We start from the raw sequence: 21016 nt of genomic DNA, 5'->3' as shown, positions 1-21016 counted from the left end.
AATTACGGTAGTTATTGTAATTAAATAAAACTGAAACTTAATTTATTTCGAAAATGAATAAATAAAATTATAACTTCCTTAATTTATTATAAATTTGTATTCAACAACTTCTTAATTTTCATTATTTCTATTTTAACAATGTTATTCATATCATACACCTCTAATTGAAACTAAAAAAACTATTTGTTAAATTAATTTTGTTACACGCTTTTCCCCACTCCTCGCCAACTATCTCTCTCTCTCTCTCTCTCTCTCTCTCTCTCTCTCTCTCTCTCTCTCTTTCTACCTCTACCCACCTCCCTCATAATCTACAACACAGCTCGGTCAAGTGTTTAGCCATGCAAGCGCAGCACATATTCAACCACTGGAATTTCACTGAGATGCTCCGGTATTTCCTCGTCCCCCCTATTAACGTGACCCCACCCTGTACTTCTCACGAAGCGTAGCCATCGAGAATGTGAAAAGCAGCCCACGAATGCATTGTTATGTGTGGAGGCATTTTGTCTCTCATTTTGGCTCCTTTCTCTTCTTCTTACGCCTCTTCAAGGAATATAATATTATGGAGAATCATTGCGAGCTTTATAAGAGTTCATATAGTAGTATTGAGCTGTAAAGACAACAAAGTTCATATAACGTTTAATTGAAATTTTATTTTATAGAATTCATGTGGGAAAGATGAAAAAAAATTTACCTTAAAAGCATTTAGAGATATAAGTGATAATATTCGATTACATTATATTTTTTATTTATGACATAGTTATAGTTTTATAAATTTCCATTCTCTTATCTAAGAATATAATCGACATCTCTACTATTAACGTTGATTGTTAATAGATATTTTTTCTATTTAAGTATCTAAATGACATGTAAATAGAATCAAAAACTGTAAATGTGTATTTATTCTAATAATTCGTCTTTCAAATAAAATCTACAGTTTTATGAAATTATTCGAATATCTTTAAGAAAGAAAGAATTTTTTGCATTAATAATAAATTAATTCAAAGATTTAAAGACTATATTACTTTTTGTTTCACTGGTACGTCCAGAAGTAAAGAATACAGAATACCGAAACATCAATTTTATTAAATATTTGTATCCGAGATTAAAAAGAAAAAAAAATTACAAAACAAACTTATAAACTTAAATAAATAGAACAATTGAATTAATTTTTCAATTGTAATATCACTGCAATGGCTTTATTCGTAATTCAAATAATAAATTAAAGATTACAGAATGTATTGAATACGTACTGTATGATACAATACCATACATTCACGTATTAGATATGACTAGAACAAATTATAAAATATTTTGTATTGATCGCCCAGAAATAAGTTAATAACGAGGATTTAATAATAAGGTCAAGAGAATAATAATTATCTGTTTTGATAAAAGATAAAGTAGCCAATTATTGGATCAGTAATACCTTTTCCGTTTATTATTAATTTGGGTTATTTAATTACAAATAATGAATCTTGATTACTTACAGACATTTTATTTTGCGATGAGTACTTTTTATTCATAATTTACGTCAGAATAAGTACAAATATAAATTTTATAAAATATATCAGTCAGGATTCATAGATTTTTCATCTTTTTTCGAATTTATTAATACATTGAACTGATATAGAATTCTGATGGAAATGTTTACGTTTAATCTTAATAAATGATAAAATGATAGATCTTTTAATAAAGATCAAATAAAAATTATATTCCCTAAATAAACTAACATATTTCATTATTGAAGACATATATTCCTCGTCCCTGAAAATGATGAAAATATAGAATATTCTTGCCCTTTTAAATTGAATTTTTTTTTTGTAAGTTTACTTACCCAAATATTACTTTTGCTCCACTAATTCAGCGAAATAAGTTTAAAATAAAATAACAGTAATTATTGCACAGTAAATTTTAAAAGTATTTCTTATCAATTTTATTATAAAGGTTAAAATTTCTTAAATATATATACAGCCTTCGTATTTGCTTCATTTACTATTCGAATACTTTCAAACATTTTACTAATTTACAATAAAAATACAAGAAAGAATAGTTTTTGCAATAAAAATATTTCACTTTATAAAAATGAAGTCTGAATTTATATAAGAATTTCTTATAAAGAATGGGACATATAAACAATATAATGTAATTATACCCAGTCTCTGTCTCTATCTCTCTGTCTCTCTCTCTCTCTATCTATCTATCTATCTATCTATCTCTATCTATCTACCTATCTATCTATCTATCTCTATCTATCTACCTATCTATCTATCTATCTCTATCTATCTACCTATCTATCTATCTATCTCTATCTATCTACCTATCTATCTATCTATCTCTATCTATCTACCTATCTATCTATCTATCTCTATCTATCTACCTATCTATCTATCTATCTCTATCTATCTACCTATCTATCTATCTATCTCTATCTATCTACCTATCTATCTATCTATCTCTATCTATCTACCTATCTATCTATCTATCTCTATCTATCTACCTATCTATCTATCTATCTCTATCTATCTACCTATCTATCTATCTATCTCTATCTATCTACCTATCTATCTATCTATCTCTATCTATCTACCTATCTATCTATCTATCTCTATCTATCTACCTATCTATCTATCTATCTCTATCTATCTACCTATCTATCTATCTATCTCTATCTATCTACCTATCTATCTATCTATCTCTATCTATCTACCTATCTATCTATCTATCTCTATCTATCTACCTATCTATCTATCTATCTATCTCTATCACTATCTCTATCTCTATCTCATTCGTGTGTACTCATACACATAAAAAAATACAGTCACTCTTTCTTTCTCGGATTTTTCTCTGTCCCTTTATTTCACTATACAAAAATTTGTTTCCAATTGCATGGCGTGTATTTGTTTCTCAACAGTTTCATACACCAGCATTACAAAATAGTATTGATGGTGAAAATATAAAAATTTAAAAGTTAATATTCCACTATAAGTTTCAATAGCCAGAAACAATAAGTTCTCTAAGGAGTCAAAAAGTTCTAAAAAGTTTTTTTTATTTTTTTTTTTTTTTTTTTGCTTCCAGTCGTAAGTCGTTTATTGAATTAATTTTTAAGTTCGCGGCTTTTTAGAGGTACATTGCGCGAAAGAAAAGAAACGCGACGGCAGTTTTGTAAAAGTTTTTATTTCGTTCGATTATATACCCACTTTGTTAAAACATTTATCATAGTTGTAGCATGAAAAAAGCTTCGTTTATGAGAATTAAATGTATTACAGGCAAAAGTGTTGTAAACGTACTGTCTTTTATGTTTAAAATTTATCAACTTAATGAATATTTATACACTAATAATTATATTTAATATAAAAACAACTATACTTAAACTCCAATAATCCAATTTGAGTTGTTACCATTATGTAAAAACATTAAATATCCTTAAATTTAATTTTAAACAATGTCAAGTAACTTCAGTATCGGTGTATATATATATATATATATATATATATATACACTTGATATAATAATAATTAGTAAATTACAAATTGTAATAATCAATAAACAAGTATAAGCAATCAATTATTAAAAAATTTAAAACTTAAAATTAATGCTAAATTGCAATTTTTCACACTTAATTCATACGCATAATTAAATAATAAAATAAGTTATTCTTGACTTTTTCATAAATACAAAAGAATAACGAAAATTATATATCCCAAGTGTATATCGAATTTTAATATGCAATACAATAAATATGTTGGAAAAAACAAAAATGTAAAATAAAGAAACATTTGTCAATAAAAGTATCTCATTGGACTGAACGTAAAATTTCATTTTATATTCAAATAAACTTTATTTTACAAAGAAGAAAACTTTTTGTGTTTTATGACATATATTTAGAGATTTGTATGTAGGCGTGCGTGCGTGTGCTTGTACATTTATCTGTCGAAATGAAATATAACATATATATATATATATATATATATATATATATATATATATACATATAAGATCCAATCGATTAGATATATTTACATTTAAGGAGACTTTCATTTGCTTTTAGATCGAATGAATTAAAGTCGTTTTGGCAGAACGTAAACGAACACATCCCAGTTTTTGATTACCTTTCTTCCGCTCTTGTGTCTTCCGAATATCAACATGCCCTGGCCCGAGCCCTGTCGATGCCGGAATGCCCAGTTGTACCCTTCTTCGGGGCATTCTTGCGCGAACTTCGAGAAGTCATTGCTAATGTCTCGAAGGTAAGTTTTTATATCATACTTATTTTTCAAATATATTTTTTTCGATACTAGACGAGTTTTTACAAATAATACTTGTCATTTTTTTTTTCGTTTTTTCTTTTTTCAATTTAAACTCAGAATTGTAAAAATGTATTTCTAATTTGACTAATGGATTAATATTCATGATAGTAATTTTATAACCTTTACCTCTGTAAATATTCTCGAATATTTTTACGTAGATAAGTAAAAGGGCAAACGAACCTTATAAAAATGTGTATATCTACGAGCAAAGAGTAAAATCAATTGGAGATTATGCATAATACATTTCAATATTCTACGTGCGTTGGACACTGTTCTTTTATTATTAATAGACGAAATATTTTATAGATGATTCAGCTAAATAGTTTATAAAAATGATGTCAATATTTATTTTGGTATATTTCATAATGTTTATTGATTTTTTCGTAAATGGATAGATTGTATCTTTTATCTATATCTATCTATATATATTTATTTATATTTGACTATATGAATGAAATTCGTTATTACGTAAAAAAGTAAAAAAAAAAGACTTTTTTTATGATGGTTATTATCTATGAAATATTTATAAAAGGAAGAATATACTGATTTTTGATAGTTAATGAATTATCCTTAATAACTTTTAATAAATAATGAATGTATTCAAAATTTTGAGCTATTATAATTCAAATAAATCATGCTATTTTCGTTAAAAGAGTTTTATCAATAGTTTTATTGCAGCTAATTTTCTTAAATAATTATAGCTAATTATCATATAGAAAATCAATAATATTTTATATATTGATAGAAAGCAAATAATTCTGGTTTTATATATCCCTATTTTTCCTTTTATTATTAATGGTATTGTAATGTAACTTCTCATTTCATATCCGATGAAATTTATAATTATCGATTTTACTTCTTAAGTTAGCTTATAAAGAAATAGCCAGACTAAACTTATTTTTTGTTAGACTTATCTCAATAATTATAGCTTAATCGATGAATTTTTTTTTTTTTAATTACTATTAATAAACTATAAATTTAAATTAAATATCCATTAAAAGCTACTGCATTCTTTGATTACATACTGTTTTCCTATATTCATTTTGTGTGAAACAAATTTTAAAGTAATATCCACCATATTCCTAGTTATTAGATAATATAACATAAATATCGCGGATCATGAATTTCTAATCTGTCCTGTAACCACTATGTCCTAATTATATTTATTGTATTTGTTATTTTTTTTATAGTAAATATTTTCTCTAATATACAAACACTTTCAAATTTATCGCATTTTAAAATCTTTTATGATATTTAAAAAGTATTTTTTACTAATCAAAATTAGATAAATACGTTTTAGAATTTAATTTAAAAATTTTTTTTTCATTTATAAATATTTTATATAATTATAAATGCTTATTTTTAAATAATTGACACTTTTACAGATATTCAGAGTACCAAGGTAAAGCAATAAGTGTTCCATATATATCGACTACAACTGATATTTTAAAATTTCTTCAAAGGTTATAATTAGATTTATTGAGCTAGACGCTTTAGTCGAAAAATAATACGAGTTACAACCTCTGAAAAGATTTTCTTCTATAAGTATTGCACCAACTATACACAAATAAACTTATTTGCTATATCCTAACATTTATATATATATATAAATGTTTATAAAATTAAATTGCATTAAATTGTATTAAATTACATTTATAAAAATATGATTTAGTGATGTAATATGTATATAACTTTTTAAATTAGAAAAAATGTAGAAAGTTATTCAATTTCAATTATTTAATTATTTCTTTTTGGATCTTTAATTAGGAGGAAAATTAATTTAAGAATCGTATTCTACAATAGCTATTGGAGAAAAAAAATAATATTCGATTTTATAATATACTTCTTAATGTCCTTATATATATATATATATATATATATATACTTGTTTCAACTTAGGTTTTTAAATATTTTTATAATCTGAAGATTTAGATTAAAATGATTGACTAAGTAATATTTATAAATATATACATATTAATAAGTTAATAAATATTTTTTAATGCAATTATTGATATTTCCAAATATTTAACTTAAGATTACATGGGCAAAACAAATAATAGCAAACCCAAGGGACTAAGGTTAGTGAATAAGCCGCATTTGGGAAAACCTCCAAACCCACAGAACAGATGACTTTCTTGGTTACTTCCCCTATACATAGCTGGTGATGTCGTGTAGCAAAATTACGGAACCAAATGACAAGATTTCTAAATTCTTCGAAACTTGTATAAGCAATTAGAAATTTGGTGACTTCAAGTTACTAGATAAGCTTCTCCTGTATCTTAGTATTTATTCTTTCCGAAAACTTATTTCTTTATTCTTTATTTGTAAAATTTCTTTCAACATTATTAAATATTTCATGTAAAACGTGATAATAAAATTTTTTACATAATTATTATAGATTGTATTAAAAATGAAATTGTAAAATTTAATCAAAATAATAATTGATATATTAATATTATAATATTTCAATATAATTATTATTCGTTCAATTTCTAAATGTTTATTAATATTAAAAACATATCGAGTAGATATAACTTAATAAATACTTTAAGAAGTATATAAATTTTATATAATTAATCACTTACATAATTTCTTAACTTATTGAAAAAAAAAAAAAAAAAAAAAAAAAAAAATTAAAGAATAGCAGCTATTTATGTGAAAATATATCAGAATGAAATATTTACGTTATAATTTTATTAATCTATGTTGCAATTACTTCTTTTCCGTAATAATTTTGTTAAATTTTACATTTTAAAAATTCATGAAATCTATATTCTCTTCCTTTTATAACCAAAGCTTTAACTTTGAAATAATGATTACAATAGAGAAAAAGCATGACCTAATTGAAAATGCATTTAAATAAAGGAAAGATGAAAGCGATACAGTTATAATCCCAATACTTCGGGTGAGCAAGCCGATCAAAAAATACTTTCTAAGTTTGTAAAATATTGAAGTTCAAATTGATGTCGAACAAATAAACGAATGAATTAAGGAAATTAATATAAGTTCTAGAGCGTAATACTGCAAATAATATAAGAATGTAAAGCAATTATAAAATGTCGTGTATTATTCATCTGTGAAAAATATAATTCATCGGCTGCTGGTATTTTCCGTATTTTCCCTACTTCCCATCCAACTTTGTATCCAACAGTAAACACAAATACTTTTCCTTCTTATAATAGACTAGAATATTTGCACACCACTCAATGAGCTTTGAACAAGCAACTACATGAAAAAAAAATTGGAGAAGACAAAACTTTTTGATAACATGGAAAAATTAATGACAGTTTGTTTTCAAAACTAATTGCATGATTGGTTATGAATTTTTGTAAAATGATCGTAGTAACAAAAATATTAAAAGAAAAACACTATTTTTTTTTTTAAATTCATGTATTTATTTTTTAATGCATACATATATACTTAAATTTATATATGATTTAATTTATTTTACTGACACACTTTTTTTTATTTGAATACACTGCTATTCATAAAAAAAGTCTGTTAAATTTTCAGTCCTTTCAATCGATTAGTAATAAATCTATTAGAATAATATAGTTTAACTTAACAGATTATTGACTAGATGGAGCAAATTTTATCAAATTAATATACTTGTAACCTTTTATTATAAAATATTATTGAATAATGCAAGACGTTAATAATCCATTTAAATAACAAAAATAATAATTACTCCGAATATCCTCATTCTTTCCTATATCAATAATTGTATCTTGCAAAACAAAAAAATCGACAAAAATTTAATCGCGAGCTTAAAAAAATTTGAAAAAATAAATAGTGAAAAATAAGCTCCATTCGGCTCGCAAATATACTTATTGACCACTTAAGAAGGTATAGGGAAAAAAAGACGTCTTACCATCCATTACATAAATGATTTGCTGAATCACTAGTTGAGATATTGGTATTGGAATTATAAATAGATAGGCAAAAGAAAAATAAATAAATCAGAGGAATTAGTCAAGTGAATAATGTCATATAAATTACTGTCCCACGCGTATAAATAATATATTGTAAATGCAGAGATAATTGCACGGTATTTTTAAAATAAAACATATTGTTTCTAAAGAGAGAGATAATATTCTTCGTAAGTACATATAGTGATATAGTACTGCTTGTTAAATTTTTATGATACAAAGCAAAAAACAAGCAAATAAATGCGATTAATAAAAGTTAAAAAAATAAATAAATAAATAATGTACATACTTTTATAAATCGCGAAATAACTTTTAATGAAGTTCAAAATTGGATAAGGTTTTCTAATAATAATTGGATGAAAATTATGTACCAAGTTTAGATTTCCAAGAATGTTTAATAAAACTATTTATAAAATTTGAATTAATAATTAACAGTGATATGTGTAAAATCGATAATTAAAAATTCCTGGTTATAATTAGTGAAATTATATTAATACCACTGCATTAACTTGAAATAAAAGTTCTACGTTATGTATTTTTGAAGACTTTGGACTTTAGTCTTAAGAATGAAAAACTCTTTAAAATGAGAAGCTTTCATTTTCTCGAGATCTTTTTATCTCCTGTACTACGGTCAACTCACGTTCATTCTTATCGATTACTTATATCGTCTTACAAATGCTCATTGTCAGTAGTAAGATTTTCTCGTCTGCCAAACTTCCGCAGTACACATGCGAGTTACATTCAATTTTAAGAAATCGGCGAAGAGCGATAAGTGACCAAACAACAAAACACGAGAGGAATTGACAAGATAATCAAAAAATGAATGAAAGAGGTCGGACACAGCGAGGAGAGATAAAGAATCACAAGAGCCATCCGACAACAAGGTTAGGGGTTTCTATCGGCCTCCAGCAGCTAAGACGGTTGTAGGCCGGCGGAAACTACTTGCTCTTGTCGTCGGCGATCACCGATCACCTCATTCCTCTGATGAACTTTGATTTAGCTTCCTTATCGTACTTTTCCCCCCAAGAAAACATTTTCTCGAAGATGGCGATTTGTATTTATTTTGTTTAAGTACGTGTAAGAGGAGGTTCACCTCTTGCCTAAACTCTAGCCATCGATAGGGAGTAATTCAACGACCTAATGAAAATCCTACGAAACAATTATATGCGCACGGTAAATAGACATAAGCTTTTATCTCGGATAACGGAGATGAACGAGATTCCAATGGTCGGGTTTTGATAACGAAACATGTTTGTATAAAAAAATATTTTTTAAAAAGAGAAATTGAATTTTTTTTTTTGAGAAATTGAATGTTCGAGACGAATGATTTAAATTACATGTAATTCGTAAAATCTAAGATTGGTTGAATTTCACTGAAGATCGAAAAGTCGTTAGGCCAAATAAATCTTGAATCGTTTATTTATTTAGTGAACTAACAGAACTTTATATTAATTTAGATTTTTGAAGAAAGAATTAGTTTCGTACTTACTGTAATTGTTAAAAATTGTTAACATTCCATTTAAATTGTTCCACCGAGTTCCTAACGAGTGCACTTATAATTTACTTTTAATATATATATATATATATATATATATATATTGATTGCTGAATATTTGCCAAAACATTGTAAAACTAATAATCTAGCACTATTTGGCACGATAAAAAGTTTTACGACACTAATATTATTATCAATAAAAACGTTTTTCCAACAATAAAATATTTTATAGTGTTGAAACTATGTAATAGCTTTTCCAATCTCGTAAAATAGTATAGTAAAGTTTTAAAAATTCTGAAGATAAGTTATGAAACATATGTTACCGTGTTCAATACTTTGAGTGTTCTCGAATATTTTTCAGGTCAGTTCGAAAGGCTGAATCAATTTCTCGTATTATAAAAAAAAAAAAAAAAAAAAAAAAAAAAAAAAAAATATTAATTAAAGTTTATTTTCAAAATCAATAAATAATAACCCTATTTATTGCCCAAATAAGGTAATAATACACGGACATTCACGTAATACAGATTGATTAAAAGAGGTAAATCTAAGTCTCGATAAACTTTCGGATACACAGCTCACGCCCAGCATTAACATTATTTAATCAAAGTCACAGCTCTACGAGCTTAATAGCATTGTTATGAAAGCGCGGTAATTTTAATGAAAGCCATAATGGTGGGAGAATAATTTTTCACCACGTCAATCTGCCCACCTCCTCTAGCATCCACCGGAGTACAGAGAGAAAGAGACTTGGCGCGCTAGCAGTAAGGAGGGCGAGACCCTCGAAAACGTGCCTTCGCCCTCGCCAGGCGCAAGAGTCACCGGCGTCGAGAGTTGCGAGTTCGCCACATCGGTAGCTGCCCCGGAAGCTGTTCAGCTACGCCACTATCATCATCGTAACGAGCAGCAGCAGCAGCCGCAACAACAACAACAACAGCAGCAGCAACAACAGCAGCAGCATCAGCAGCTGGAGGATGCTGAGCAACAGAAGCAGCAGCTCTGGCGGCGTTTGCTGGATCGAGTCGAGAGTCGTTCCGAGCAATTATCCCCGAGTCCCAGGACCTCGGGAAACGAGAGCGGCACCACTGCTGTCCTCGATAAGGTGCATCCTTAAAAAACTAATTAACTCGTATCCCCGGTTTCCATTCAATCTTTATTCGATCATTTCAAAAGCACACGAGCCTTCCTCTTTCGTCGGATTTTATGATACGCAGTTCATCTAATCACTACCAATACTCTTGATTACCAATACTCTTGCCAAACTCGTAACGTATAAATATAAAAGTTAACGTTTAACATTAAATATACTCAAATGTTCAATATACACTAGTATCATCGTTACAGCATAATTATTTTTATTTTATAGAATATTGTATCGTGAATATAATTCTTTGACCTTTGAAAAGATTAATAAAATACGTATCGCACCTATCGATAACATAGATGAAACTCAATATTTCGGAAATAGAATATAAATTGATTACAATTTATAATTAATAGAATTTATTCACATTAGTAAAATAAGTAAAGAAATATTCTCTGATAATTAAAAATAGACAACCGTTGTTGTATTGACTTACATTGTTTTTTTCATCTTTTTTTTTTTTTTTTTTTTTTTTTTTTTTTTTGGTTCATTCTTGTTTTGTTGACAATTGAGTTTTGTATCGTAAGAAAATAGTTGAGAATATTAAACACAAAAGTATTTAACAACAATTGAAGCATAAATCAATGGAAAACGCGAAAAGATCAAGAATAGGTGACAATGTTCTTATAATATAAATTGCGCGTTCTCTGTTAAAATATCATCGTTTAAGTAGAAGAGAAAATAAAATAGCAAAAATGAGAATCTCTGATCACGTAGGTAATGCTGTTCCATCAACATCGTCACGCTCGAGGTAGAGACGCGACAACTGGCTCTTTGCACCGTACACTCAGCATACACACGACAACTCTGGAGCAGACGTACATGGCCGAGGAATGCGACGAGAACGACTACCACTTGGATCTTGATTCCTACAGGGCCGTCCAGCCACTCAAACACGATCACGGCGTTTCTCTCTTCCCCGTAGCTGCGCCCCAAAATGGCATGGATTTGCATCTATTACAAGTTTGTATCCCTATTATCAATATGAATTATTCCCTTCTCTTCTTTTATTTATTAGGGATTATATTGACTCAAAGATAGAATTACACTAGCAATGAAATTTTCTTTGAAAACCAATAGAGTCTATAACGATACAACGCAATTATTTAATATTCACGAGATGCTTCTTGAACAAAATGCAATTGATGGCTCATTAAATGCACCAATACTGCAAAGTATTCATTAATTTTCATTTACATCGCGAATTTATAATTTCAGTAATTTAATATATAAAAGTAATTTAAACTAGAAGCACATGAATTAGCGCAGTTTCATTTCAAATAAATGTTAAGAATAATCGATATATGTTTGTTGAAAAATATATTAGATTCTCATTGATAACGAGATATTTATAAAATTTATTTAAATACACTTTATTTGAAATGAATATTTGTTTTTTCATTGTACTTTAGCGCTATTTGTTAAAATTACTAATCTATCTACTTTTTTTTTATACATTTTAATTATATCTACTGTTTTTAATCATTATAAATTTTGCAAATATAAATATTAGAAAAACATTGTATATTGAATAATAAATTTTATTATGTAAAATTTTAACAATTACTTTTTACATATTACAATAACATTTATTTAAAATAATTGTTAAAACGATATCAAATAAATTTTCATGTGTGAGACAAAAATGAGTTCCAATAAGTAGAGAAATTATTTGATAATTAATGTAATTTGCCTGTTATATAATTTTTTGAGGTATACAATTGTAATTATATCAAATATATTTTATTTAATTGTTTATATAATTTATGAGAAATAAATGTTTTATCATTTATACAATATATCGGCACAATAATTAGATGTTGCTAATGTACTTTTCTTCTTCAAACTTCTCAATTCTATTTTCATTAAAATAAGAGAATAACGTAAGTTGTGGTAATAAGACGAAAAAAACTAAGTTTTATAGTTCGTATGATTCATTCTTGAAATTAATTATCTCGTACACTAGAGTGGAAAAGATACAAGTAATGTCGATTGAATAAAATTTTTAAAGCTAAGCCAAACCACTGAATACTATGTAGAGAAATACTTAACAATGAGAAATGTAATTAACGAATTAATATTATTGATATTATATTATTATTTTAATGAATTACTAAATAAATAAAACCTTTCCTTCAACTTGTAAAGTAATTAAAAGATTGAATGTTCTGTATCAATGTTGCATACTTTAACATTAGAACAAATTATGCTTATAAGCATAAAAAATTATTTAATTCAAAATGTCACATAATTACGATATCCTCCTTAAATTATAAAAGTAAATAAGATCAATATAACATTTATCACAATTTAGATAATACTATGTTATTTAATAGTTTTTATTCAAAAACATTATCTCTTAACGAATTCTTCAGTTATGATAAAAGAAATTATATATCCTCGATAAAAATCAAAATAATTCTTTTACTGTGATCTCCTACTAAAATATTAGTAAAACTAACTGGTTATCTACAATAAATAGATCATAAAGTTTCGAATAAAATATCATAGCAATTCTGTTCAGAATGTAATGCCTGTTATTCCAGAAATCCCAGAGCCTCTCTACAAGATTTTATGTTAGGCTCCTATATATTTGCATGTAGCATAACAGCAGTTGTCTTTTATACATCTATTTCACATATATATTGATCGAATTTTTCGAAAATATTCAGGTTATAAAATTCAAGATCATATAGACTTTGGTATAATAATTAAGGCATAAGTACATTTGATTTAACCAAATAATTCTTCAATCTCGCATTAAAAGATTTTATAAAATAAAGTTCCGTTGGTTTTTATTAACAGGTATTATAATTTTTAAAATTAATTTGAAATTAATCATTTATCAAGTTTTTCTAATATTATTACTCTTAACTTATAATATAATTACTTAGAATAAAATTACTAGTAGATTTTTAAATGGTAAAATATAATTTCTTATCTGTACACATATTTTTATATGCATATATGCATACATATATATATATATATATATATATATATATAATTAGCTGATGTAATAAAAAAAATTACGAAATGCATCAATGTAATAGTAAACGAATATAAAAATAACCGTATTTAATTTTTCAACATACTATAGAATAAATATTTAAAAGGCACTTTAATATTTTGTTAATATTGTACAGTATATGGTTTCCAGCGTTAACTTAAAATAAAATCATAATTTACAGTAAATTCTGCTGTAAATTTTATAAACTATTCACATCGGCAGCTTCATACATTAAAATATGCTTTAAAATCACGATACAATTTCATTAATTTTTAATGCGCGATATTCATTGCTCATGAATTACAATGAATGCTTTAACTCATTAAAGTTTACAAGTAAAATAGGGCATTAAACGGGTGATGTTGAATTACAGCGCTGGATTACATAGATTTCCAAGTCTATCTCGCGGAACGAGAAAGAGGAGAGACAAGGATAAGGGTGACGCTAGAGTGGATCTCAAAGGGATAAAGGAATCAAAGCGTTGCGTTGCAAAACAGTAACTCGGTCGTAGGGAAATTGTCAACGCGTGATTTGCATCGTTATTAATTAATGGTTCGGCAAAATTTGCGCATCACAAACTCGCGTGCTATTCTTTATTTTCATACGTATATCGAATTCGACCGATTGCAAATTGTTAAATTACTCTGGGACACTTCGGACACATAAATCAAATAAATCACGTATATCTATGAGGCAATCAAGTTTTCTCTAACTGTACACCTCAGATGTGAAAACTCGGGATGTTATGTACGTATGGCTGGGTATTATTTATTGCACAATTTTTTGCTTTGTATAAGCATAAAATAAAAATTAAATATTTAATACATATTTAATAAATATAATAAAAACGGAATAATATACAAAATATATAACATTCAAAATAAGTAATTGTAATTCTTTACGTATTTCTAGAAATTATGTGCAAATTACAGGATAAAAAATTATGATAACTCAATTTAATCAGTTTTATGTTTTACTCCAAGTTATCCCGCATTATATTAAATTATATTAAATCGTGTACAACGTAAAAAAAAGTGAATTTCAAAAGATAATTACATTTTACACCCTTACAGGTCAAAGGAAAATATATTCTTCACTTTTAAAGTCGAAGGTCTACATATTAGTAATTATTAGATATTTCGATAATATTTTTAAAGATAGTACTTGCAAAATAAAATATCATGCAATTATAGAATATCGTGATATATTGTTTTAGAATATTTTGATAATATATAAAATTATGAGTAAAAAAATTAATCTTTGCATCTGAAGCTTAATGTATAAAAGTAGTTTCGTAAGTCTTCAATAGTACAGCCTTAGCTAAAACCAATTCAATAATGATACATTGATGGTATAAAAATTAATTACCAATAACGTAGCAGTACATTCTATACGGAATTTTAAAAAATAATTAAATTATATATTTTATTGTATTGTGTAGATAAGTTTATCATATACTAAAGGAAATTTTAATATTTTAATATTTCATGTGTCGTATACGTAAGCATTGATTGCATTCTAAATAATTATTTTTAAAGAATAAATTTAATCAATACTTCCTTACAATTTACAAATTATTTCTAAAATATAATTTATTTATATAAAATATAATGTAATTCTAAATTAACTCTGAATAATACTTGTATTTTGAATAAACGTGAATCTTTCGTTCGTACTTTATTCACTAATGCAAAATACAATCGCGCATGAACTGGTACACATTATGAGTAATATATTACGGTATCACTTTAATATTATTTTTTACTAAAAATGTTCAAAAAAAGGAATTAAAGGTTAAGCTGATGCACATTCGTAGAACAATTTATATAAATTATTCTTTCATAAATCTGACCATTTATACGAACAGCTTCGTGCGCTTGACGCTGAATGCTCTTATACTATACTTTATTGGACGTATTATGCAGTAAAAATTCATGGGATACAACATCGCGATCAAAGAAAATAATAAAAACTGGAATGAGTTATTTGATGAAATCCTGTGTATGTATTATAAGTGAAATTATTTCTATTTAATAAAACCACACTTGTATCATAAAAATAACATTGTGAAATAATTTTTCTTTTAAATAAAAAAAAAATTCCTTTAATACTTTTGTATTCCGTGTCGAACAATCGAACTGTGTCAAAATTGTTAAAGACAAAAAATAATATTTATAAAATAAAATTTTTTTTAATAATTATTCGCTCTTTTTATTCTCATATGGTTTTAAAACGGGTATTGAATTATTCGATGCATTAAGAATTATGATATTTTTAAATTTTAATAAATGTCTGCGTGTATTTATAGTTATTATTAAAATTCATATAATAACTATATTGAATTATTATTGTTTATAAGTCTTTCAATTGATTAAAGCATAAATATGATTCACTTTTCAGTTCAACGGAAGCAAAATTAATAAAAGCTATAATTTGTCCGAGAACTTATCGGATATGGAAACTAATAAAAGAAATTAATTTTGAAAAAGTCGTAATGGGACTCTGTGTAAAATGAAAACTTGATGTATTAAACGCAAATGCATTAATATTAGAAAAAGATACGTAAAATGTCAACTTTGGCGAAACACTTGATTCTGAGTTTCACGAGCGTCGTAAACGTGAAAACCTTTTTGTCAAGCCCTAGTAAAAAAAAAAAAAAGAAAAAGAAAAGACGAAGAAGAAAAAACGGCATTTAATATGTTTCAGTTGCTACATCATGGGACGACACTCGTGCACTGGGAATGCGAGGGCGGAACCTCGCGAACCGCACTAGTGTATGCGCGAGTGGACCGAGCCTGCGGCACCTTCCTCTGGGAAAAGCCAAGCTGGAGCTCACTGAAGACAGGGATCACGGGCCCGGGGCCAAGCATCGCCGAGTACAATCTGTCGGCGAACCTCGAGGATGGCACACCGAGTGGCCTCGTGACGCGGTACTCGGCACAGCCGCCGGATTGCGCCTCGGTGAGCCTCGAAGAGGGCCATTTGGACCTATCGTGCGTCAAGGAGGTAATGATCGGCTGCTGTGACCGAGACAGAGACCACGACTTGAGGGCAATCTGCAAGAGGTACGGCTTACCTGGCTCGGACTCTTGTATCGGCCTCATGTACGGCTCCAACCTCTCGGACAATCGGCTCATCTTCTTGCTCTGTCCTCCCGCTTTAAGCAAGTACGTTCCCTCTAAGCTTATATTGTCAAAATTAAAAATCCTACTAATTGTTAATTGCTCATTATATTTAATATATATATATATTGCAATAGAAAATCTCGACTCTGATAATTGTAGTATGAAAAATGTAATAGCTACTTTAAATAATAAATACGAAGAAATGCATTAAATCATAAAAATAATCCCTTCAAATTTCAATTGCAAATGCAGGATTTACATATTTCGGATATTTTTCGAATTGAGCAAAATATTGAATATATTGAATTCACTGAAAATCCATGCATTTGCCAACTCTGTGTAAAGTGAAGTGGATTTAAAAAAAAAAACAGTATTACTGTTTTAAAATGAAATGAGGTGATTTTATTCTTAATGTTTAAATAAAATAAATATTGTAATGGAACAAGTAGATGAAAGGAATAAAGATTGGCTTATAGAATTTTAATTTTTAGTTATGGTTATGATTGAATAATTTAACGATTGAAATCTCCTTTGAAATATTGACTTACCATTACAAAATATATGTAATGCATTTTCAAGTCTAATGAGACACTATTTCCCTCAATCGGTCAAAATATTTGCCTTGATACTCATATAAAATGCCAGAGTTGGTTAAAATTAATCGTGAAATCTTCTTTTATTTTATTTATTTTCATCAAATATATTCTCCATGTTTAAATAAGCGAATAACAAAATACTCTAAAACTTTAATATTAAAATTAATAATAGAATAAAATATAATATTAGAAAAACTATCTTATTGTATTATTCATTCGTTATATATATAATAATTATCATTACTGTTGTTGTTGTTGTTGTTGTTGTTGTTATTATTATTATTATTATTATTATTATTATTATTATTATTATTATTATTATTATTATTATTATTATTATTGTTATTGTTATTGTTATTGTTATTGTTATTGTTATTGTTATTGTTATTGTTATTGTTATTGTTATTGTTATTGTTATTGTTATTGTTATTGTTATTGTTATTGTTATTGTTATTGTTATTGTTATTGTTATTGTTATTGTTATTGTTATTGTTATTGTTATTGTTATTGTTATTGTTATTGTTATTGTTATTGTTATTGTTATTGTTATTGTTATTGTTATTGTTATTGTTATTGTTATTGTTATTGTTATTGTTATTGTTATTGTTATTGTTATTGTTATTGTTATTGTTATTGTTATTGTTATTGTTATTGTTATTGTTATTGTTATTGTTATTGTTATTGTTATTGTTATTGTTATTGTTATTGTTATTGTTATTGTTATTGTTATTGTTATTGTTATTGTTATTGTTATTGTTATTGTTATTGTTATTGTTATTGTTATTGTTATTGTTATTGTTATTGTTATTGTTATTGTTATTGTTATTGTTATTGTTATTGTTATTGTTATTGTTATTGTTATTGTTATTGTTATTGTTATTGTTATTGTTATTGTTATTACTATTACTATTATTATTATTACTATACGTGATATTAAAAATAGAATTATATTTTTAATTGTTTACATATTTTTTATCTTATAATTTATACTCTGTTTCTGTATAATAATATTCAATAGTTACAATATTGGTTAACCGTATACCCTTGATGATAAACAAATTATCGATGGAAGCAATTTGTAAATATAAAATAATATATTTGATAATATTCTTTAACATTGATAAACATCAATTTATGCATATCCGGCCTCAGACCATCCGCTTCTACATCAAACCATTATTCTATTTTCGAGTATTTAACATACAAATAAATGGCTATGTAATTAAATATTCAAAATATTACTAAATTTCTTTCAATTAGTACCATAACATGAAAACATTATGATCATAATTTAATACAATTGAGCCTAAATTTACAACAATAACAACAACAATAACAACAACAACAACAACAAATATTCAATATTTAGTTGTTAACTCAGTAAGAATATAACAATGAAGAATACATGTTATGTGCTTGAAATAAATGATAAAAGGTAGTCGAAATTTCATATTTAACATTATCAAATCCTTGATTTTAATTATCGGGCTAGTTTAAAATGAAAATAGAAAATACATATATGAAAGCATTGAGTTAAAGAAAGTAAGTTGATTGAAATAACGGTAGTAGAAAAAGCCATTCTAATAAGACTTATCAAAATATATTCAGTGCCAAATGTTGCTTGTGAAAAGGGATCTTTGCCGTCAAACAACAATATACCAAATTATCCAATGAAAAAGTCGTTTTACCCCGACACGCTAATTCTATATTATCGATGTAAAAGATAAAGCGACGTTCAATGGCAGATTAAATTATATAATTAAGCAACGAAAATAAATAAGCAAACGTATCGTCGCAACTCCCTTAACTCCCTTACTCCCTCTAGGATATGGTACATGGGCCTCTGCTGGATTCTCCGAGGTCTGAAGCGTCAGCAGCACCTGACGGATCGTCGCTCGCGATGGTTAAAAGAAAAATACCTGCAGCTTTACTTCGAGGAGCGCTGCACGGAGCCGACGACAGCCGATGCTATTCGCGTTTTCGGCGGTAGGGATTGGTCGATGACGGAGAGCATCGGCACCCTCTCGCCTACGAGCAGCAATACGATGCGCAAGCGAAACGCCAAGAGCAAGAAGACCAAATCCATTGGAAACATTCATGCACTGACTAAGGTAAATGGCAACCCGGCACCACGTCCGGGCCCGTTTGTTAATAATGAGATTAGATCTTGCCTAGAGCCGATATTCTCACTGCCCACTTGGAATAGCGAATTGGACTCCTTGGTCATAAATAATTTAATATGCACGATTTACGCTCTTAATTAAATAACATACAATTATTATATGCAAAAATGAATTGCCGTTATTCTTTTTTTAATTACGACGGGCTGTGATGAAATGGAATGTGCATTAAAGCAATTCCATTCCCAGTACAAATAAAATTAGATATCCTAAACTACGTGGATATATATTTTTTTCCCTTATATATATATATATATATATATATATATATATATATATATATATATAGATAAATAGATAAAGAAAAGAGATGTAGCTTGAGTAGGTAAACGTCGTCGTCCCGTATCGATTATTACTTTAGCGAATTGTATGCTCTAAACTCAATTTGTTGTTTAAATTTTAAATTTAATTAAAAGACACTTAATTAAATTAAGAGACGTAAATAGTATGAGGTAAAATACCCTCGCAGGTAAAAAAAGCCGTAATATTAATTTCAGTCTTAAATCTACATGTTGATAAAGTAATAGAAAAAGTCCGTGTGAATGTAAATAAAATGATCGTCAATTCATGAAAAACTGTACCTGTCATGTGCCGCAGGACCTCAGCTTGAAACAATACGAGATTTCATCGTCGGACGGCGGTCTATCAGCTACGCCACTCCGTCACATTCAGGGCAGCAGGGAATCCTTGACAAAAATTATGCCTACCTCTCCACGTATGGCCCGGGATCGTATACCTCCACGGAGTCCACCAGGATCCGTCGAGCGAGTTATCAATCTGCCGTACACCAGCCTTCAAAGGTACTCGCCTACGAACCAAAGTCGTATTTATTTGAATTTCCATTCCTATGCTCATTGGGGCTCGTCCATTAATAAGGAAAATTTTTATAATTTAATACACTTCTTGAGTCTACGCTCATGAATTCCCTTATATACTATATAAACTTCATCGGCGTTAAAAATTATATCATGCAATTTCTCAAAAGTACCATAAACCCGTTGTAATATTATTATTATTTATTTTCATTTTAGAACGCATAGTAATATATAATATAATAATGGAAGCCCGTAAATATTGGTCACTACAAAATTATATTATTATAAAATAAAGTAAGGATAAATAAATTTTCTATTTCTGCAAAAAATTTTAAATTAAATTCTATGAAATGATTATTTATTCTATTGTAATATTTCATTTTCGTTTTCGAAATTTACGAGCACACTAAACGAAATACTT

The 21016-nt window shown here is 27.3% G+C and overlaps 1 protein-coding gene across 1 annotated transcript in view; it reads left to right on the top strand.

Annotated features, from left to right (window-relative positions):
* Positions 1-21016, top strand: part of LOC105361156 (1-phosphatidylinositol 4,5-bisphosphate phosphodiesterase epsilon-1-like) — a 29668-nt gene that overhangs the window by 8228 nt on the left and 424 nt on the right. The window contains exons 4-9 of the mRNA XM_011498263.1: positions 4049-4244; positions 10447-10827; positions 11587-11832; positions 16586-17046; positions 19426-19711; positions 20378-20580. Of these exons, the coding sequence (XP_011496565.1) occupies positions 4049-4244; positions 10447-10827; positions 11587-11832; positions 16586-17046; positions 19426-19711; positions 20378-20580 (1773 nt within the window). The remainder of the gene's footprint in view (positions 1-4048; positions 4245-10446; positions 10828-11586; positions 11833-16585; positions 17047-19425; positions 19712-20377; positions 20581-21016) is intronic.

Source organism: Ceratosolen solmsi, unplaced genomic scaffold (assembly GCF_000503995.2).
Source record: "Ceratosolen solmsi marchali unplaced genomic scaffold, CerSol_1.0 scaffold14, whole genome shotgun sequence".
NCBI lineage: Eukaryota > Metazoa > Arthropoda > Insecta > Hymenoptera > Agaonidae > Ceratosolen > Ceratosolen solmsi.
The sequence above is the reverse complement of the archived record's forward strand: the minus strand, read 5'-3'. Positions and strand labels throughout refer to the sequence as shown.